Here is a 22,968-nt window from a genome sequence, read left to right as displayed (position 1 = left end):
AGAGAAAGAGAGAAAGAAAGGAAAGAAAGAAAGAAAGAAAGAAAGAAAGAAAGAAAGAAAGAAAGAAGGAAAGGAAGGAAGGAGAAGGGAAGGAGAAGGGAAGGGAAGGGAAGGGAAGGGAAGGGAAGGGAAGGGAAGGGAAAAGAGAAAAGAAAAGAAAAGAAAAGAAAAGAAAAGAAAAGAAAAGAAAAGAAAAGAAAAACGTCTACCTATAATTGCAAACAGAAATACTGGTTTTCTCAAACCCAGTTTTTCTCCAAACACATATTCCTATAGAAAACATGGGAAGATTAATAATTTTGGAATGAGTGAAGTCAATGAAGATACTTAGAGATTCCTTCAGAGTTTTCTCTCAATCCAAACATCTGCTGTTGTACCTCACACCCTGTCAGGTTACCCTTAAAATCTAATCTTGTCTTTGTAGAGTCTCAGATTAATCAGTTTCTGGCTATATTCTTTCATTAAAAAATGTAAATTACCCTTCCTTGTAAGCCAAATTCTACATACTTATATAAACATGCTATATCTTTTTGAAGTTTTATGAATAACAAAAAGCACAGTGTACATATCTTACAATTTGCCTTTTCCAATTAACATTCCCTTATGTAGATCTTATCATGGTTGTACAAGTTTAATAATCTTTTTTTTTTTTTTTTTTTTGCCAGTCCTGGGCTTGAGCTCAGGGCCTGAGCACTGTCCTTGGACTTTCTCAAGGCTAGAGCTCTACCACTTGAGCCTCAGCACCACTTCCGGCTTTTTTCTATATGTGGTACCGAGGAATCGAACCCGGGTCTTCATGCATGCTAGGCAAGCATTTTAACCTCTAGGCCAAACTCCCGGCCTAATAATCTTTTTTCAACAGTTATTTAGCATCCATACTATTGGTTTACCATTTTATCAATCACATCTCTATTAATAACTATTTTAGTTCTTTACAGAATTTCTTACACTTACAAATAACACTTGTATATACTTCAGGTACATGTTATTTCTTTCTTTTTTTTTTTTTTTTTTTGCCAGTCCTGGGCTTGAGCTCAGGGCCTGAGCACTGTCCTTGGACTTTCTCAAGGCTAGAGCTCTACCACTTGAGCCTCAGCACCACTTCTGGCTTTTTTTCTCTGTATGTGGTACCGAGGAATCGAACCCGGGTCTTCATGCATGCTAGTCAAGCACTTTAACCACTAGGCTAAACTCCCGGCCCCACATGTTATTTCTTTACAACAAATTTGAAAAGTAGGGCTGCTATTTATAGGACATATACACTAAGTATTGTAATAGATACCAGTCCCACTCCCAGTAAGAGTGCAGGACAATGCCTCCTTTCTCATGCCTTCTCTCACATTTGATGTGTGAGAAATAACTTCGTACTTTTTTTTTGGTGAGTCATGGGGCTTGAACTCTGGGACTGGGCGCTGTCCCTGACCTCTTCAGCTCAAGGTGACTGCCCTACCCCAGGAGCCACAGCCCCACTTCCTATTTTCTAGAGATTAATTTGAGATAAGAGTCTCATTGTCTTTAGTGCCTTTCAGCATAACTTCGTATTTTAATTTTCATTACTAGTGAGTTGAGAATCCTTTTATATGCTTACTGATTATTTTTTCTCTCTATGAACTGATTTGCTTAATTTTTAAATCTTTTTCTTATTAATTTCAAGGGCGTATTAATTTGTTCTAGATAGATCAATTTTTTTTTTCTCCCACTCCTAGGACTTGAACTTAGGAGTGTTCTTGAGCTACCACTTGAGCCACAACACCAATGGATTTTTCTATGTACCTGGGATTAAGGAACTGAAACCTGGTCTTTGTATATGGTAGGCAAGCACTCTACCACCATGCCACACTCCAGGCCCTAACTCCTGATTTCTACTTCTCCAACTCTTAGTAACTTCTCCATTTTCTGTCTCTATGATTTTATCCACTTAAAACATCTCGTACATAATGATCAAAAACTATTTTCCTGGCAAGTCTACCTTATTTTACTCAACTTATCATTTGTTTTTACTTTATGATTAAAAAAAAAAAAAGACTAGACTTACTATGCTTTGTTAAAATAGGACCAAACCCTCAAGATTGGGGGTATGGCTCAACATTAGCATGCCTGCTTAAGCAAGTATGAAGCCTTGAGTTCAAACCCCAGTTATTACCAATAACCAAATAAAACCCTCAAAAACCTAAACTGATAACTGCATGTTTTTTTTATTGTAATTAATAGAAGGGTTACATTATATTCACCAGATAGAAGGTGTATTACTTCACATACATTGATACTCTTTCTCATGTCTTGGTCCCCATTTCCCTCCTCCCACCCCTCATCTTGTTTTCCTCCCTTCCCTATCCGACTTCAAATAACCAAATACGCATATATCCAATATATCAGATAACCAGGTGAAATACTGTAATAATATGAGATAACTAAGGGACAGCAAAGGAGATGAGAGATAACATAGTGTGTTAAGGACAACAATCACTTGTTATATGGCTTTTGTTTCTATATCCTGGAGGTCATTTCATTTAGCGTAATTCTATATGGCCTTATGAATCTAGGTTTTGTTCTATGGTAAATCTCTGCTAGAAGAGCCCAAGGTTTCTACTGATTATGACAAATGAGGGAAACCATTGAGCCTATGTTCCTTTGAGTCTGGCTTACTTCACTTAATATGATTTTTTCTAAGTCTTTCCATTTCCTTACAAATGGGGCGATGTCGTTCTTTCTGACAGCAGCGCAGAATTCCATTGTGTATAAATACATCTTGTTGATCCACTCATCAACTGAGGGGCATGTAGGTTGGTTCCATATCTTTGCTATGGTAAGTAGTGCGGCAATGAACATTGTTGTGCTAGTGGATTTAGTATGTCCTAGTTTCTGGACGATTGGGTAAATTAACTGCAAGTTTTCCAAGTTATACAGGGCATGTCTTGTGAATAACTTCTTTCTAACCAAGCAATTGCTGTGCTTAATTTTCTCTGAAACTGATGAAGAATTACTACCCTGTTGCATCATCACTCCTGGGAATAGTAAAGCAATAGAAATGGCCCCAGTGAGAGTAAGAGAAGGACAGCAAGTTCAGAGAGTAGAGGGAAGGGAGAAGGGAAAGAGGAGTGGATTTGAACCTGTTCAGGTCTTTTACGAAGATGAATTTTCTATAATATTATATTTGCCTGAAAAGATATTATAATATTATATATGATATGTAATACCATATATAACAGTATATATCATATATAACATATATTATAAGAATATATTATTATCTATAATATTATCTTTGCCTCAAAAGATTGTGTATATGTGCTGAACCTGGGGCTTGAACTCAGTCTGTGCACTGACCTGAGCTTCTTTATGCTCGGGGCTATAGAGTTCTATTGCTTGAGCCCCAGCTCCACTTCTAGCTTTTTGGTAATTTATTAGAGATAAAGAATCTCACAGACTTGCTTGCCAGGGCTGGCTCTGAACTGTGAACCTCAGATCTCAGCTTCCTAAGTAGGTGGGGTTATAGGCAGGAGCCACTGCCTGAACCCAGCTTCCTCCAAAGACTTTGTGAGTGTACATGAGAATTCTAAAGGCTTCAACCATCATAAAGAGCAGAAGTGACTTTCTATTAGCAAAACAGTAATTATTGTTAAAGATTCTTTAGCAAATAAAGCAATTCCTTGACTCAAATACCCATTGGCATGGCTTGAGAGTTTATAAAGGCAGAATCTCATTTCAAACTACTGACTAACAGTAACACAAGACATGTTGAACATGATCCCTGTTCTAGTCTGCAATATCCTAGAAAATTTTCCTAACTGATTTAAAAGGAGCTGATGTAGGATTAATTTAGCCCAGGAATTCAAGACTATCCTAGATAACTTAGAAAGTTTGACACTATTTCATCTAAATTTTTTTTTTTGGCCAGTCTTGGGGCTTGAACTCAAGAGCTGGGCACTGTCCACTTGAGTCAGTGTGCCACTTCTGGTTTTATAGCATATAGGCTGAGTTCTAGTGATTTATTCTTAAAGGTAGCTAAAGTTTTCATTTAATCATTACAAACACTACCAAACTATGTGTCTGTCTCTTTCTGTTATTTTTCTCCTTTCTTTTTTTTTTTTTTTTTTTGGTGCCAGCCCCGAAATTCAGGGCCTGGGCATTGTCCCTGAGCATTTTTTGCTCAAGGCTAGCACTCTATCACTTGAGCCACAACTCCATTTCTGCATTTTTAGTGGTTACCAGAGATAAATAAGAGTTCATGGACTTTCCTACCCAGGCTGGCTTTGCACTGTGATCCTTAGACCTCAGCTTCCCCAAGTAGCTAGGATTATAGGCATGATCCACTGGAGCCAGCAAAATGATGTTCTTTTGTTGTTGTTGCTTTTGGTTGGTCATGAGCTTGAACTCAGGGCCTGAGTGCTATCCCTGAGCTCTTTTGCTCAGACTAATGCTCTATCAGTTTGAGCCACTGCACCACTTCTGGCTTTCTGGGGGTTAACTCTAGATAAAGAGTCACATGGACTTTTCTGCCTCAACTGGTTTTGAACCATGATCCTCAAATCTTTGCCTCCTGAGTAGCTAGGTTTACAGGCATGAGCCACCAGCCCCCAGTATAAAATGGGAGGGTCTTATCCATAGCTTTTATATTTTGTGAGCTAGGCCAATATACTAAATTACATCAGTATAGACTCCTAATGGGTTTTTTTTTGGCCTGTCCTGGGGCTTGAATTCTGAGTCTGGATGCTGTCCCTGAGCTCTTCAACTCAACGCTAACACTACCGCTAACATTACCACGTTAAGCCACAGAGCCACTTCTGGTTTTCTGGTGATAAATGTCTCACAGACTTTTGTGCCCAGGCTGGCTTTGAATCTCAATCCTCAGATCTCAGCCTCCTGAACTGCTAGGATTACAGGTATGAACTACCAGTGCCTGTCTCAGACTCCTAATTTTTAGACAGTGGTTTGTAGGTTGAGAGGTGGCATAGCTGGAATGATCAACATGTACCACCATACTCAGCTTCTTTTCTTTTTTTTTTTGTCAGCTGTGGGGCTTGAAGTCTGGGCCTGGGTGCTATCCTTGAACTCTTCAGCTCAAGGATATTGCTCTACTACTTGAGCCACAGGGCCACTTCCAGTTTTCTGGTGGTTAATTGGACATAAGAGTATTTCGTGCCCGCTGGCTTTGAACCACAATCATTAGATCTCCGCCTCCAGAGTAGCTAGGATTAAAGGTGTGAGCCACCGGTGACCACCTTCAGCTTCTTTTCTAAGGTAGATTCCAGAGGACTTCTCTCCTGGTCAGGAACTGTGATCATCTTGGTCTTAGCCTCCCATTCAAGCTGGATGACAGACACTGTGGCACTAACTACTAGTTGAAAAGGGGGGTCTCAATTGTAGACTCTTCTTAGCCTCAAATCATTTTGGATTCCTAAGTCAAGTGGCTAAGATTACAGGCATGAGCCACTAGTATTTCTCTCTCTCTCTCTCCCCCTCTCCCTTCTCTGTTTACTTTCATTTTTTTTTTTTTTTTTTTTTTTGCCAGTCCTGGGCTTGAGCTCAGGGCCTGAGCACTGTCCTTGGACTTTCTCAAGACTAGAGCTCTACCACTTGAGCCTCAGCACCACTTCTGGCTTTTTTCTATGTAGGTGGTACGGAGGAATCAAACCCGGGTCTTCGTGCATGCTAGGCAAGCACTTTAACCACTAGGCCAAACTCCCGGCCTCTGTTTACTTTTATAAAATAAGATTGTTCAGGATGAAATCACTTGGAGAAACACTAAAGATACAGAACTAAGGCCCAGGCCCTGGAACATACCAATAGTGATCATCAGATGAACAGCGGAAGAGCCAACAGAAGGGCCAAGTGAGGTAGGAGGATGTCCTTTGTGGGTCACAGAGAACAGGACAAGAAAATATTTAAGGAAGAAAGGTGCAGTCAACCTAAATACTACCAGAAGGCTAAATAAGAAACACTGAGGATGAGACACAGAAAGATCTAAGAAAGAAAAAATGTGGGAAGTATACCTTATAAAGTGATCTTGATCATGCTATTGAGAGTCTTGAAAAAAAAAAACTAAAGGAACAATCCCAGTAAAATTGCTTGGGTATGCTGATACATTAAGCTAAATATACTTTGATAACCCTTCTCAGATAAAGAGGGAGAGAATGAATGACTCAAGAGATGTTCCTTATTGTTTATGGTTAAAAGAATGTTTGAACAGCCAGGTACTGGTGGCTCATGCTTATAATCCTAGCTATTTAGGAGGCTGAAACCTGAGGATCATCATTCAAAGCTACCTAAGGCAGACAAACCTAACAGTCTTATCTCCAATTAACCATTAGAAACTCAGGGACAGCATCCAGGCTCAGAGTTCAAAACCTGTGACAGACTCTCCCTCCACCCCCCCAAAGAAGAATGAGAAGTATGGCTCAAGCATTAGAATGCCAGCCATGAGTGAAAAAGCTAAATCCAAGTTCATAGCCTTGAGTTCAAGTCCCAGTATCCTCCCACACAAAGTATTTGATTAGTATACATTAATTATACAAGTAGGATTCCGCACATGCATACAATGTACTCCATCAACCTTTCTCCCTTTATCAGTCTTATTTACCCTTCTTAAAACTATTTCAACAGCCTGAAGTGTCACTCTGAATTTTGTGTTCTTATTTTCCAAGCGGGGGGTGGAAGGGGAACCTTTACTTGATGTTTGTTTCAGTACTTGGAATTTACATAGAGCAGCAGCTCAGCCCATGATACTAACATGTCCCATTTGACACACGTCCCATGTGATGCATTAAACTCCACCAGTTCCAAGCAAGCTAAGTTTCCCAATGAAAAGGAACTGCCAGTAGGAGGAATGCGAGCCTGTCCTCAGTCAGGACCCTCCTCCAGCAATTCCCCAGCTTCCCCAAGGCTGCTCATGATTGATCAGCACACTCCAAGTCGGCATCTTACTCTAGTTGGATCTCCAAGGACAAAGCTAGGAAAAGCAGAGGTCCGCCCACGACTATGCATGCCTCTTTGCATCTCCTCCTCACTTCCCGCCTCTTACCTGGGTCATTTTGTCCACAGAGACTGGAATCCCATCGATGGTGAGAGGTGGCAGCTCTGAGTTAACCTCCTGTGGCGCAGGGGCGTGTTCTGCCAGAGCAGACTCCAGGTCTTCCAGGATCATGCTCTTGTACTTTCGCACCTGCAGGGAATTAAGGACAGAAGTAAACAAGATGCTTAACAACCAGGAAGGAGAGTGGTGCCAAGCAACAACAGAGTAGGTGGGGCTGACCTTCCGGAGCCACTGAGGGCCAAAGAACAAACCCTTCCACAACTGGCAGGTAAAAATACCTGTGGCCTCAAAGACATTACACTGAACAGAGTTAAATGAAAAGATGATGAAATTACATGTAACAACAGCAGAAACCAAGTTAATGGGAAAAGTTTTATGGAAATACTGCTTTTCAGTTAAAATATTTGTCAACACAGGTGTATCATCTGTTACAGATCTAACAGGAACAGCAATCAATACTCTCCATTTCCCAGGCTACACCTAACTGGCAGTTGATTCTCAAAATCATTTTGAAGATCCTCAGGGACTTATGTATCTAAAGTTCTAAGTAACCTAGTCAAAACCACTACTTGCTACAAAAGCCAAATATCACACAGACAGGAGATTCAAGTGTACAAGAGGCTGTACTGAAAAGAGGCACATACTAGAGAGCGGAGTGCAAAAAGTGCTGGGAATATCGGCAGTGAACATCAAAGGTGTGATGTCTCTGTAGTACTAGCCCAGGTCTCAACTAGGGTTCCTTGGTTCCACTACACAGAAAAGTTTCTCAAGGACAGAGAACCCTGCAGCAGCAAAGCATGCAGCAAAGCACAGATGCATATACATCTATATACATGTAGATGCAGGGTCCTATGACCATTAGTAATGAATTCATTCACATATAAGAATACTCAAGGGGAAGCAGTGAGGGCACCTCCAGGGGCAGTAGGAAATTAACTTACATTTAGGGCTCAAATTAACTTGCTTTAGGGCTCAAGGGCTTATCTTAGAACAAAAAGAAAGAAAGAAAGAAAGAAAGAAAGAAAGAAAGAAAGAAAGAAAGGAAGGAAGGAAGGAAGGAAGGAAGGAAGGAAGGAAGGAAGGAAGGAAGGAAAGACAGACAGACAGACAAGATTAGGTTTGCCAAAGTTCCAACAATATTTGGGTTCTGGGCCTTCTGCTAAGTAGACGAAAGTATCAGCAAGTCAGGTTTCCTTACTGGTATCTCGTAAGGATTATAAACCAAAGAATCTCAGCTGGGCATTAGCGGCTCACGCCTGTAATCCTAGTTCCTCAGGAGACTGAGATCTGAGGATCATGGTTCAAAGCCATTCCAGGCAGGAAAGTCTGTCATTTATCTCTAATTATCCACCAAAAACCAGAAGTAAAGTTGTGGCTTAAGTGGGAGAGCACTATGAGCAAAAAAGCTCAGGGACAGGGGCCAGGAGTTTGGCCTAGTGGTAGAGTGCTTGCCTGGCATGCACGAAGACCCGGGTTCGATTCCTTGGTACCACATGCATAGAAAAAAGCTGGAAGTGGTGCTGAGGCTCAAGCGGTAGAGCTCTAGCCTTGAGAAAGTCCAAGGACAGTGCTCAGGCCCTGAGCTCAAGCCCAGGACTGGCAAAAAAAAAAAAAGCTCAGGGACAGTAGGCAAGAATTGAGTTCAAGCCTTAGGACTGGCATACACACATACACAAAAAGATTCTTATTATTCCACTCCAAACATTTAGAAAAGCATCACTGTTGCTGGACATGGTGGCTCACACCTGTAATCCTAGCTACTCAGGAGGCTGAGATCTGAGGATCAAGGTTCAAAGCCAGCCCAGGCACAAAAGGACCCGAGACTCTTATCTCCAGTTAACCTCTAGAAAATAGGAAGTGGGGCTTGGCTCAAGGGTAGAGCTGTAGACTTGAGCTGAAGAGCTCAGGGACAGTGCCCTAACCAAGTCTAAGTCCCATGAACTCCACCCCCTACACACATACACACACAAAAAAAGTATTACTGGTATTGCTGTTGATTAAGCAGTATGATTGTTGTAGTTACAGAATCTTCTATGACTAAGAGGATGAAAGAAAAACATTACAAATTTATAGACTCATTGTAGACAATTTGCTTCTGTTTGCTTGCTTGCTTGCTTGCCTGCTTTTCTCCCCCACTTCTCCTTTTCTTCCTTTCTTGGTGGTACAGGGGTTTGGACTCAAAAGATTGTAGTAGGAAGCTGGGAGTTTGGCCTAGTGATAGAGTGCTTGTTTAGTATGCACAAAGACCTGGGTTCAATTCCTCGGGCCTCAGTCCTTCTAATGTCCACCTCCCATGTAGCTAGGATATCCTGGTTTCTTTTTTGAACTCAGGGCCTGAGCACTGTCCTTTGGATAAGCTCTACCACTTGAGTCACAGCACCACTTTCAGCTTTTTCTATGTATGTGGTACTGAGGAATCAAACCCAGGTCTTCATACATGCTAGGCAAGCGCTCTCCCACTAGGCCAAACTCCCAGCAAGGGAATTCTATTTTTTATTCTCGATGTTTTAGTATTCTAATGTAGTTTTTTTGTATTAGAAGCCCACAGGAAAAAACTGATAAGGTATAAGCCTGGGTTCTGGGTCTCTGAACTTTCATTTTTGTCAGTCATAGGGCTTGGAAGCTGTCCCTGAGCTCTTCTGCTCAAGGCTAACGCTCTATCACTTTGAGCTACAGTGCCACTTCCAGTTTTCTGGTGGTTAATTGCAGAGGAGTCTTGTGGACTTTCCTGTCCATGCTGGCTTCAAACTATGCTCTCCAGATCTCAGCCTTCTGAGTCATTAGGATTACAGGTATGAACCACAACACCCAGTTCTTTGAACTTTATTGTATCAAGACAAATTCTTAGATGTAGGCTTTTACTAAGAATGAACAATCTTAGCACTAAAGAGGATGAGTTAGGAGGAAGACTGTAAATTTGGAGGCCAGCCTGGACTACATAGGAAAATCATGCCACAAACACACAAGAGTGTAGCACCTCCAATGAAACTAAAATTTGATTCTTATTTGAGGTATAGAATTGACTGTTGACAGCAGAGCTGCCCTCAGACCTTTAATTCTAGAGCCACCTGGCCCAAAGCCAAACTCAGCTGTGGCCCACAAAACCCTGCAGGCTTCATCGTATTCTATCTCCAGCCCCAGTGCCAGTCTCATTTCCTCTATGGCCTCAGGTGAGGTTTCTAGGTTTGTAGGTCTCAATATTCCTTGATTTAAATCCTGAACCTCTGAAGGATTTATATGGTACGTAACAATGTAAAATAGCTATTTGTTGAGTAAGTAAACAAATGAAGAATAAAACTTTCACTTTGTAACTTTAAAAACCTAATTTGGTCAAAGGAGTTTATACCATGGAAACTCATTCCTGTGTATATATGCATATGGCTCTCCATTTTCCAATTTGAGGTTTGATTTCCACAAATTACACTGGTTTCCTAACTGTTCTCTATTCTCACTGCATCTCCTGAGGTAAAATTCCTATCATCTTTCTTTATTTTGCTTCATGAAGTAGTTGTAAAAGTAAATCTTGGCTGGGAGTTTGGCCTAGAGGTAAGAGTGCTTGCCTAGCATGCATGAAGACCAGGGAGATTCCTAGGTACCACATACATAGAAAAAGGCAGAAGTGGTGCTGTGGCTCAAGTGGTAGAGCTCTAGCCTTGAGAAAGCCCAAGGACAGTGCTTAGGCCCTGAGTTCAAGTCCCAGGACTGGCAAAAAAAAAAAAAGTAAATCTTAACTTCTACCTCTGCAAGACAGTCCTGCAAAAGTGCCAACTATTGTACTAGAAAGTGGGTCAAAAGTCAATAACCCACACAAGTCAAAGACCATGTGAGACCACAGCTGTAGACTTACCACATTCTCCAAAGGTGCTGCACCAAATACTTTGAAGACAGGATTGGGTTTGGAGGGAGATATACAGAGGACAATTGCTTGCTGTCCTACTCGAGTAGTATATTCATCTAATGTGGCTCGAAGCTTCCTGAAACAGAACAAAAAGAGAATAAAAAGTCACAAAAGATGGAAATTGGGTCTGGGAGTTTGGCCTAGTGGTAGAATGCTTGCCTAGCATGCACGAAGACCAGGGTTCAATTCCTCAATACCACATACATAGAAGTGGTGCTGTGGCTCAAGTGGTAGAACTCTAACCTTGAGAAAAGTCCAAGGACAGTGCTCAGGCCCTGAGTTCAAGCCCTACAACTGGCAAAAATAAATAAATAAACACATAAGCAAATAAATAAGAAATTCAAAAAAAATTACATTGACAGAAAATGGATAGAATTTTCTTTGATTTAAGATGATTCTGTGCCCTTTTACCCAAAATGTGAAAAAAAGGAGAATGTGGTACGAAATCTTGTTCAGCAGAAATATGTATGACCAATGACTAACCCATCTATGTAGGACTACAGGGAATTTGTGCTGATTTTGAACACAGCAATCATCATTCTTCCTGGTCTCACTAACATGGAAAATTCAAGAATAAATGATTCTTATTTTTCCCCCTTTGGGGGGGGCGCAGGGGGAAGAGGAGAATATGTTAGGGCTTGAACTCAGAGCCTGGGAGTTATCCCTTTTTTTTTCTTTTTTGTGGGACATAGGGTTTGAAATCTGGGCCTAGGCGCTGTCCCTGAGCTCTTCAGCCCAAGGCTACCACCCTACCCCTGAGCCACAGCCCTATTTCCTGTTTTCTAGTAATTAAATAGAGATAAGAGCCTCTGAGGTCTTGGTCTTTAGCGCTGGGCTGGCTTTGAACCGAGATCTTCAGATCTGAGCCTCCTGGTAGTTCAAACCATGATCCACAGAACTAGCCTTCTAAGTAACAGGAATTTATAGGCATGGGCCACTGGCACCCATATGCCACATTGGGCCTTTCATCTCTGGCCTAGAATTACAATAACTTCTTGATCATTGTCTGCATCCACTTGTCTACTCAATTGACTAGCCTGTATGATTATTCAAATGCATTGTCAGATTATCAGTGTTTTGGTCAAAGCCTTCACTGACTTCCATTTTGCTTGGAACAACACTCAAGTCCCTGATATAGAAGATCTCTCAATTGGGGCTCTTCTTGGCTACTCTGACCACATCTTCTCATCCTGTCCCTTAAACAAGCTACCAAGTCCCATCTCAGAGTCTCACTTTCAGAGCCTTGGCTCTCTATGAAGAGCCAGAAATGTTCATCCAGAAATTTCTTCCCTTAGATATCCACAGGGTTATTCTTCCAGTTCCTTCAAACCATCCCTAGAGGAGAGAAATTACTATGCTCCTACCTCCTGGTTTTAGTATTTTTTTTTTTTTGTCAGTCATGGGACTTGAACTCTGGGCTTGGGCTTTGTCTCTGAGCTTTTTAGCTCAAGGCTACTGCCCTACCCCTTGAGCCAATTGGAGGTAAGTCTCACAAACTTTAGTGCCCCAGCTGGCTTTGAACCTGGGTCCTAAGATTTCAGCCTCCTGAGTAGCTAGGATTATAGGCGTGAGCTACTAGGCCTGGCTGTCTTCAGTATTTTGTTCATTTCATTTTTTTCCTCCTCTGTTAGAACTTGCTGTTTATTTTTACATTCCAATGCCTACCTAGAACATTGCCTGGCACATAAAAGGCATACACATTTTCTCGGAACGAATTAATGTGATAAATATCACACTACTATACACTGATATATTGATTAAACTGTATTTCTGTATTTCATTTTCAAGTCTAACTGAATCTATCATCAAGGACTCTAATCGGGTGTCTGGAGGAACCTAGTAATGTATGTTGTAACTGCTATCCGCATGGAAGTTTCTGAGGAGCAGCAGCCTCACCGAAGCAAACGTGTCTGCTGCCTCTTCCGGATAGATGGATTAGACTCAAACACATGAGGCCGTTTCCGTTTCTTCCCGGTTGCCACAGCAGCAGCAGCAGCCATTCCCACAGGACCTGAAATAATAAGTATATGCCGGGATTAGGCAGGAGACTGTAACTGTAGAAGTCAGAACACAATTACAGGATAAAAAGCTAGAATTTCTTACCCAAATGGTGTTCATGAATATAGAATGTCTCCTGATATTATTAATATATACTATTTTTTACATTAATCAGACATAGTGGTTTACCAATAAAACTTAAAATAAATCTTTGTTGTTGTTCAAGTCCTACAGGACTTGAACTCAGGGCTAGGGTGCTGTCCCTAAGTTTTTTCACTCAAGGCTAGCACTCTACCACTTTGAGCCACAACTCCACTTCTGGTCTTCTGGTAGGTAGGTAGTTGGAGGTAAGAATCTCATGGACTTTCCTGCCCAAGGAGAGTCAAACCATGATCTAGTAGCTAGGATTATAGGCATAAGCCTCCAGCACCCATCTAAAATGGATCTTTTTATAAAGCAAACAATTTTTGCCTCTTGCAACTACATTCTAGCTTGAATTTTATATGAGGCTGTTGTTTTGTTTTGCCTATACTGTTAAGGCAGTATTCTTAGAAGTGCTAGGAATAATTGCAACATTGAGAGGAGGCTTGCCAAAACCCTAACCAGTTACAGACTGAAAATTTCATTTCTATTCCTATGTGCCATTCCCATTACCCCAAGCACTGCCAAGTTAAGGAATTTGGACAGAAACACTCACACTTGGAATTCCAATATAAATATATATGAGGAATATTTGGAAAAATACAGACTTATTTGGAAAACTCTTCATGTGTATCTGGGAATAATGCCAAAAATGCAGGTGCTGACTACAAGGTCAAGTTGATGAAAGCACCCTGGCAAAAAAAGATGAAATATTTTCCTACTCTAAGAAAATGTTAATAAAAGTTGATCTAGCTTGCCCTGGAGCAAATATATAATAGAAAAAATAGCCGAAAGGTAATGCTACTCAAACCTCTACTATCTCAACAAAGATGACTCCCCACCCTCACCCCTTTAAAAGGGCATTTGACTTTTGTCACGGTGGTAGCCTTGAGCTAAAGAGCTCAAGGACAATGCCCAGGCCCAGAGTTCAAGTCCCACGACTGACCAAAAAAAAAAAATTTTTTTTTTAAGTAAACTGCTCTGTGTAGCTGATTACAATAATCTTACCTATAAACGTACATGAACATTGATATATGAGTCTTGGTAATATCACTAGTCTGACTTAAATAAGCCTGTCTAAATACCCAAAGCAAGCAAAATCAAGATGACTGCTTGCTTTCCATTACCAACAGCTGGTAGGAAATGGATGTATTCATACTGCAGTCTTTATTCCTCTCTCCCTTTTTTTTCTTCTCCTTCACTCCTTTCTCCTTTCTTCCTTCCTTCCCTCCTCTCTACCTCCTCACTCTCCTCTCTTTCTTTCAATTAGCAAAATGTCCTCAAGGTTAACCTATGTTATTATATATGGCAGGATTTCCTTCTTTTCCTGTGGTGGTATCAGGGTGTGAACTCAAAGCCTCAAGGCAGGTGCTCTACCAGTTAAGCCATGTCCCCGGTCCTTTTTGCTTCCACTATTTTTCAAATAAGGTCTCACTTTCTGCAAGGGCCAGTTCAGACTATGATCTTCCTATTTATATTCCTTATCATGCCACATAGCTGGCATGACATATGCTCACAGCTTCACCTAGATTTGTACAGGCTATGATGAGATCTCATGAACTTTCTTTTCTGGGCAGGCCTGGAACTTTGATCTTCCCAAACTTGACCTCCTAGGATTACATACATGAGCCACCATCTGGAAGTTCTTACTTTTCTAACTTCCTCAGTATGAAATGCACTCTTTGTCACTACCCTGTGCTGAGCCTCATCAGCACAACTCACCCCCGAACAGGAGCCTTACCAGACTATAAAACAGGAAGCTGCAATATGCTACTTCCTCTCTCCATTACTTTACATCAATATTTTCTTCAGAGCATCCAGTGGTATGTATGTATGTATGTACGTATGTATGTATGTATGTATGTATGTATGTATGTATGTATTTATTTATTTATTTATGTGTCAGAATTAGGGCTTGAACTCTGGGCCTGAGCACTTTCCCTTAGCTTCCCACCCCAAATGACAGCTCTACTACTCAAGCCACAGCTCTACTTCTGGCTTTTTGCTGGTTAACTGAAGATATGACATTGGTATATTGGTATTGACAGGAAAGGTGGTTAGGGATATAGCTGAGGAGTAGAATTCTAGCCTGGCATGTGTAGGGGAAGCTCCAGGTTCAATTCCTAGCACTGCTCTCCCCCATCCTACCCCCCCAATAAAAGATCAGAGCCTGGTGCAATGGCACATGCTTGAAATCCTAGTTATTTAAGGAACCTGAGACAGGAGGATCACTTGGCCTTAGGTGTTAAAACCAGCCTGAGCAGCATAATCTTAGATACTTTTCTACCCAGGTTGGCTTTGAACCCTGATCTCAGATCTCAGCCTTCTGAGTAGCTAGGGTTATAGTCATCAGCCACCAATGCCTGGCTTCTAAAGTTTTATTTTATTTTACTATTAGTTTATTTATATCTAAAAGTTTGTATTACTTTACTATTTGTAGGCTTCTCTGCCATGGAACTAAAAACTCCTTCAGGACAAGCTTATTCAACTGTAGTACTATATACCTAGTAAGACATATAGTATAATTCCTCAATAATTATTAAATGATGAAATAACAAGTCATTTTTATTATCTAGACCAGTTTCTACACCACCACATGAAAGTATTAAATTATAAGTCCTTTCGTGATTAAAAAAAAATTCTTTTTCTCATTATGTTGCTCAGGCTGGTTTTAACTCATGGGGTCAAGTGATCCTAGGATTACAAGCATGTGCCATTGCACCAGGCTCTGATCTTTTTTTGGGGGGATGGGGGGGGACAGGGGGGAAAATGGGAGAGAGTAGTACTAGGAATTGAACCTGAAGCTTCCTCTACATATGCCAGGCAAGAATTCTACTCCTTAGCTGTATCTCCAGCCACTTTTCCTGTCAAAGCCAAAATACCAATGCTGTATCTCAAAAGCACTGCTTTAGGTTAACATCCTAAATTCATCTGGATTCATTATGTTAGGATGCCCTCTTCTGGGAAGTGTAAGTATTTCACAAAATATATGCAAAACCCCCACATTTCAAATAAGCTGGGCCTAGTGACTCATGCCTGTAATCTTAGCTACTCAGGAGGCTGAGAACTGAGGATCACAGTTCAAAGCCATCCCAGGCACTAAAGAATGTGAGACTTATCTCCAATTAACCACTAGAAAATGGGAAGTAGGGCAGAGGCTCAAGTGGTAGGGTAGTAGCCTTGAGCTGAAGAGCTCAGGGACAGTGCCTAGGCCCAGAGTTCAAGCCCCATGACGCCTGCTCAAAAAAAAAAAACCAAAACAAACAAAAAACACATTTTTCATATATATTTTGCTATTAACCACCTCCCCTTCCCTAAACACAGCATATTGTTAAAACTTTCTTTTGTTAATGTTCCTTAAGCAAAGGCAGACTCAGTTCCTATGACTCGTGGTTCATATGAAGTCTTCTCATTATCATGCTATATATTAAAAATGATTTTATGTATGTATGTATGTATGTATGTATGTATTTATGTATGTATGTATGTATTTATGTATGTCAGTCAGTCCTGGGGCTTAAACCCAGGGCCCAGGCACTGTCCTTGGCTTTCTCAAGACTAGTGCTCTACTACTTGAGCCACAGTTCCACTTTTGGCTTTTTCTGTGTATCTGGTGCTAAGGAATTGAACCCAGGGCTTCATTCATGCTAGGCAGGCACTCTACCACTAGGCTATACTGCCCCCACAAAATGACTTTAAAAACTGCAATTCAGCTTTACAATCTAGGATCTCAGAAAAATCTCAAAATCTTATTTTTGTTTAAGTTGATCCAGTATTTTTAGTGGTCTCTGACACAAGGTAGAAACAAAATTCATCTCTAGAGGAAATGACTTTCCTTCTTTCCTTCCTTCCTTTCTTAGTAACTCTTCTTTGTAATTCAGGCTTGAACTCAGGCCCTGACACTGTCCCTGAGCTTTTCTGCACAATGATAGCACTCTACCACTTTAAGCCACAACTCCATAATTCTAGTTTTGGTTGTAAATTGGCAATAGGAGTCTCATGAACTTTCCTGTCCAAGCTGGCTTTGCATTGCAATCCTTAGATCTCAGCCTCCTGAATATTCAGCTAAAATTAACAGTATGAATCACCAGTGCCTGGCAGAAATGACTTTTTTTTTCCTTTTTGTGGGTCATGGGGCTTGAATTCTGGGCATGGGCGATGTCCCAGAGCTCTTCAGCTCAAGGCTACCACCCTACCCCTTAAGCCATTGCCCTACTTCCCATTTTCTAGTGATTAATTGGAGATAAGAGTCTACCACTCTAGGGCCAGGAGTTTGGCCTAGTGGTTAAAGTGCTTGCCTAGCATGCACGAAGACCTGGGTTCGATTCCTTGGTACCACATATATAGAGAAAGCTGGAAGTGGTGCTGAGGCTCAAGTGCTAGAGTTCTAGCCTTGAGAAAGTCTAAGGACAGTGCTCAGGCCCTGAGCTCAAGCCCAGGACGGGTAAAAAAAAAAAAAAAAAGTCTCCCATTCTTTAGTGCACAGGCTGGCTTTGAACTGTGATCTGAGGATCACAGCCTCCTGAGTAGCTAGGATTATAGGCATGAGCTACCATTACCTGGCTTTCTTTTCTTTCATTTTTTTTGGTCAGTCCTGGGACTTTCTCAAAGCTAGAGCTCTTCCACTTGAGCCACTTGGCTCTACCATTAGGCTAACTTCCTGGCACGAAAAATGACAATTTCTAAAAATAATTTTCCAAAGACATCATCCAACATGCATTCACATATTAACAGTATGTAAGAAGAATGGTCAACATGAACAAGAAATAGCTCTAAAAATACTTCAAATGCTGAGTTACCATATGTAAAATTGTAATGTTTACTATAGAGATCTAAAGAAAGTATTTTTTAGAACCAGAACAAGAAATAATTAGTGGTAATTTAGGAGGGGTGAAAAAAAAAGGATGGAGGTACAAAAACAAACAACAATCCACACTAGAAATTCTAGGGCTGAGAAGTATCACTTGCCTAGCATGTAGGAAGTCCTAAGTTTGAAATCCCATCACAACATCAGCAGCAACAACAAATCTTTTCCTTTTTTATCAGTCTTGGGGCTTGAACTCTGGGCCTAAGTATTGTCTCATAGCTCTTCAGCTCAAGGCTACCACCCTATCCCTTGAGCCTCAGCACCACTTACATTTTTCTAGTTGTTAACTGGAAATAGTCTCATGGACTTTAGTGCCTGGGCTGGCTTTAAACCTCCGATCTTCAGATCTCAGTCTCTTAAGTAGATAGGATTACAGGCATGAGCTACCTCGCCCGGGGCAACAAGTCTTAAAAAAAAAAAAAAAAAAAAAAAAAAAAAACTAGCGTGGGAGTTTGGCCTAATAGTAGAGTGCATGCCCAAGCACAAAGACCCAGGCTCGATTCACATACCCAGAAAAGGCCAGGTGTGATACTGTGGCTCAAGTGGTAGAGCTCTAGCCTTGAGAATGCCCAAGAACAGTGTCCAGGCCCTGAGAGTTCAAGCCCCAGGCTGGGGGGGGGAAAGGGGGAGGGTAGAAGAGAGGGAAGGAACCAAAAGAAGCCAAGTGTGGGAGTACAAGATTGTACCCAGAAGGCTGAAGAAGGAAGACCATGAATTTCAGGCCAGACTGGGCTATATAAGTGAGACCTTGTTTAAATAGAAACAACAAAACAAAACTAGCCAAGACTGTCATAATGAACAAGACAACAAAACCAAAGCCATAACCCTAATACTAAATGACCAAAGAACTCAGGTCTCAGAATAATTTAGGTTCGAGTTAAAATATAAGTCTTTAAACTGAGAGTCCTTAAATCCTAGGCTCTTTCAGACAGGAATGATATTAAGTTTAAAAAAGGAAGAAAAAAAAAATAAAAAGACCTTCCAGTCCAAACATTACCTGCAGCAGCCAGATGGGCTGTTACCTCATCAGCTGCTGTGGAGTTGAGTATATCTGAGTCATCATAAGAAGTGTCCTCAGGGGATGAGGGGGAGTCTTCATCAGCACTCAGCATACTGTGTTCCGTGTAAGTGGCCACATGGACCTGCTGGACTTGTTGGGCCACTGCATGGGCTTCTATGGTAGCCATGTGTTCAGTCTGGGTCACTCCGTGTTCCTCCATGAAGATCTACCATCAGAAAAAAAAAGGATTCAGTGAATAATGTAACACAGTGTTTAAACGAAAAGAGAGTATCTTCCAGGACATAAGAACTTTAACAAATCTCTGATTTACCCAAGCATAGGAAATAGGAAACTTAATTCAAATACGAGAGGAAAATGGTAGAATATTTTCCTTATATGATACTATTTTGATGGAAATTCACACTGTATGTATGTACCTAGAGTCACAAAACATTAAATATCATCATAATAAAGATAATATATAATAAAAAGATAAACCATCCTGTGACTAGCATATGATATAGTGGACATACAATCACTTAGTGATTGAAATATTTAGTATTTTCTTTTCTTTTTTTGGCTGGTCCTGGGACTTGAGCACTGTCCTTGGACTTTCTCTAGGCTAGAACTCTACCACTTGAGCCACAGCACCATTTCCAGCTTTTTCTATGTACGTGGTACCGAGGAATCAAACCCAGGCCTTCATGCAAGTTAGGTGAGCACTCTACCACTAGGCCCAACTCCCCACCCCATATTTAGTATTTTCTTCATATTCCAAGCCAATGTTTTCCCCCTACCAAAATATAATAATTCAACATTATTTTCTGCATACAAAACTATGCTCCTTGAAAGGCCTATACTTCATTGGATAATTTATGTAACCAATTGTCTACTGATGAAGCAAAGAGATTTCCATATTTCTGTTATTATGAACACCAGCATAGTGAACATCCTTGTATATAAAATTTTGTCTGTTGGCTCCAAAAGAATTTTAAATACAACTATTATAAAATCCAGCAATTCCACTACTGGTACTTACCCAGAAGAAGTGAAGGCAGGATCTCAAAGAGATTTGTATACATCCATGTTCATAGCATTATTCATAATAGCCAAAAGGTGGAAGCTACCCAAGCGTCCATCAGTGGGTTAATGGGGAACAAAATATGTACCACATATTATTCTACCTTAAAAAGAGAAAAAAAAAAGTCAAATTACAAAGAGGAACTTCCTTAACTTGATTTTTTAAAATGTACCAAAAATAAAACCAAAACCGTATTATACCTAACACACTTACTAGTGAGAAACTAGAACTAGAAATTTTCACATTAAAACCAAGGAAAAACAAGGATTTCTCCTCTTACTGCAATGTTCAACCCAGTACGGGAAATTCTAACTAATGAAATAAGATTAAAGAAGCACACTGGGTGCAGTGGCTCATACCTGTAATACTCAGGAGGCTGAGATCTGAGGATCTCGGTTCAAAGCCAGCCCAGGCACTAAAAAGTCCATGAGACTCTTATCTCCAAATAACCACCAGAAAACCAGAAGTAGTACTGTGGCTCAAGGGGCAGGGTGGTGAGCTCTTGAGCTCAAGGACAGCGCCCAGGCCCAGAGTTGAAGTCCCGTGTGTGTGTATGTGTGTGTGTGTGTGTGTGTGTGTGTGTGTGTGTGTCTCTCTCTCTCACACACACACACACACACACACACACACATACACACACACAGATTAAATAAGCAAATAAAACCTTGACTGGGAAGAAAGAACGCTCTTGAGTAACAGATGGCATGATTATCTATGTAGAAAACCTGTCAACAAAAACTCTCAGAACTAATAGTGATAACAAGATTACAGCATATGATGTAAATATATAGAAGCCAGGGGTTCAACTTGAATGGATTAAGAAATACCTACAAATTAAAAAAAAAATCACACTTATGGGTGTGTGTGTGTGAGAGAGAGAGAAAAAAGAGACAGAGAACATTTTGATAGACAATTCGATCATAGGCCAGGCTTCTGACCTAATCAATAGATTAATCTATGATGGATTCATAATATGACAGAATTAGAAGGCAGTGGTGAAAGGTAGGACCTACTTGGAGGAAGTTGGACATTAGAAGAATGAGGGAGTGTACACTCACTGAGTGCTGTGTCATGCTCTGGCTTCGTTTTGTACTCCTTGACTGCTTCCTGGTTGTCATAATGTGAACTACTTCATGATGCTCTACTAGCAATTTAAAAACTGAAATTTCTAAACCCTTGTGGCAAAATAAGTACTTACTCCCTGAAGTTGTGTTGTCAGCTATTTAGTCACAGCAATGATGAAAGCACATACTAGGTAGGCAGCAGTGGCTCATACCTTCAATCCTACCTACTTTGGCAGAGACCTGATTATCATGGTCCAAAGCCAGCTCAGACAGTAAACTCAGACTCTTATCTCCAGGAAACTACCTTAAAAGCTAGAGGTGGAACAGTGGCTCAAGATAAAGTTCAGGAACAAAGCCAGGAACTGGTGGCTCACATCTATAATCCTAGTTACGCAGGAGGTTGAGATCTGAGGATCATGGTTCAAAGCTAGCCCAGGCATTAAAGTCTCTGAGACTCTCATCTCCAATTAACTACCAAAAAACTCAAAGTGATGCTGTGGCTCAAGCGGTAGAACACTAGCCTTGAGCTGAAGAGCTCAGGGACAGTGCCCAGGCCCAGAGTTCAAGCCAAGCAACTGACAAAACAACAACAACAACAACAACAACAACAAAACCTCAGGAACAGTGCTCAGGCGCAAGCCTTAGGACCTGCACACACACAAAAAGCAGCAAATACACTGTTTCTAATACATGTAACCTCCCAGGAGACAACAGATTAAAGACTTAAATTAAATAAGTAGTCAATATTATATACTTACAATAAACAAATAGAAGTTGAAATTAAAATACACTAGCACTTATATTAGCAACCCCCTAAAAGTGAATACTAAGGTATATATCTAATCAAATATATACAAGATCAATAGAAAAAGACAAAAGAAGGTAACTGGGGGATATAATTAAAGTGTGCTATATACATGTAGGTATAGACAGCAGTGTGTCTGCATCACAACACACACACACACACACACACACACACACACACACACACACACACACACACACACACACACACGGTGTGTATATGCTGGAGTGCTGGTCCTGGGGCTTAAACTCAGGGCTTAGGCCCTGTCCTTGAGCTTTTTTGCTCAAGGCTAACACTCTACCATTTGAGCCACAGCCACACTTCCTACTTTTTGGTAGTTAACTGGAAACTGGAGTCTCACAAACTCCTGCCTGGACTGGGTTCAAATGGCAATAGATCTCAGAATTCTAAATAGCTAGGATTATAGGTTGTGAGCCACTGATACCTGACTTGAAAATGTTTTATTTATTTGAAAATCTTTATTTTTGAAAATATTTTAAAGCAAACAATATGTAAAGTGAAATTAATCATGCACAAAGCTGTGAAGAAGGAAAATAAATTCATGCTTGTTTGGCTATTGCACTTCAGACTATATAAGTTATAGCCACTGTAACAAGTGCTTAGTTTTAAGGTTTGGTACTATACAGTTTGGGGCATCCACTGGGAGTCTCTGAACATATCCTTGACCGCCCCCCCCCCAAAAAAAGACATATCTTATTTTCTTTTCCAAATTTATTTAAATTGACAGATACATTTTGTTCCTGTATTGCACACAACATATCTTTTGAGTTATATACACATATACTGCAGAATGCTTAAATCAAATTATAATATGCATTACTGTACATAATTATTTTGGAGGTGAAAACAATTTACTCTCACCATTTTTCAACAATACACTATGTTGTCATTAACTAAAATCATCATTCTGTACAGTGAAAAAATCCTTGAAGTTTAAGTCCCAGGACCAGTAAAAACAAAACAAGTAAGACATCACTATGTAACCTATTAGAATGGGTAAAATGCTGGCAAGGATGTGGAATGGGAAATCTCAGTCACTGTTGGGTAGAGTTACTTCAAA

The 22,968-nt window shown here is 40.6% G+C and overlaps 1 protein-coding gene across 6 annotated transcripts in view; it reads right to left on the bottom strand.

Moving 5' to 3' along the window:
- Nrf1 (nuclear respiratory factor 1) overlaps positions 1-22,968 on the bottom strand; it is a 116,225-nt gene that overhangs the window by 58,469 nt on the left and 34,788 nt on the right. For all 6 annotated transcript variants that reach the window (XM_090333282.1, XM_090333278.1, XM_090333279.1 and 3 more), the window contains exons 2-6: positions 19,977-20,121; positions 18,935-19,163; positions 12,828-12,942; positions 10,881-11,007; positions 7,022-7,162 (exon numbers count right to left, since the gene is read on the bottom strand). In XM_090333282.1, coding sequence (XP_090189408.1) covers positions 7,022-7,162; positions 10,881-11,007; positions 12,828-12,942; positions 18,935-19,157 — 606 coding nt within the window. In that variant the 5' untranslated portion in view covers positions 19,158-19,163; positions 19,977-20,121. The remainder of the gene's footprint in view (positions 1-7,021; positions 7,163-10,880; positions 11,008-12,827; positions 12,943-18,934; positions 19,164-19,976; positions 20,122-22,968) is intronic.

This window comes from Megascapheus bottae, chromosome 5 (assembly GCF_031878675.1).
Source record: "Megascapheus bottae isolate mThoBot1 chromosome 5, mThoBot2.hap1, whole genome shotgun sequence".
NCBI lineage: Eukaryota > Metazoa > Chordata > Mammalia > Rodentia > Geomyidae > Megascapheus > Megascapheus bottae.
The sequence above is the reverse complement of the archived record's forward strand: the minus strand, read 5'-3'. Positions and strand labels throughout refer to the sequence as shown.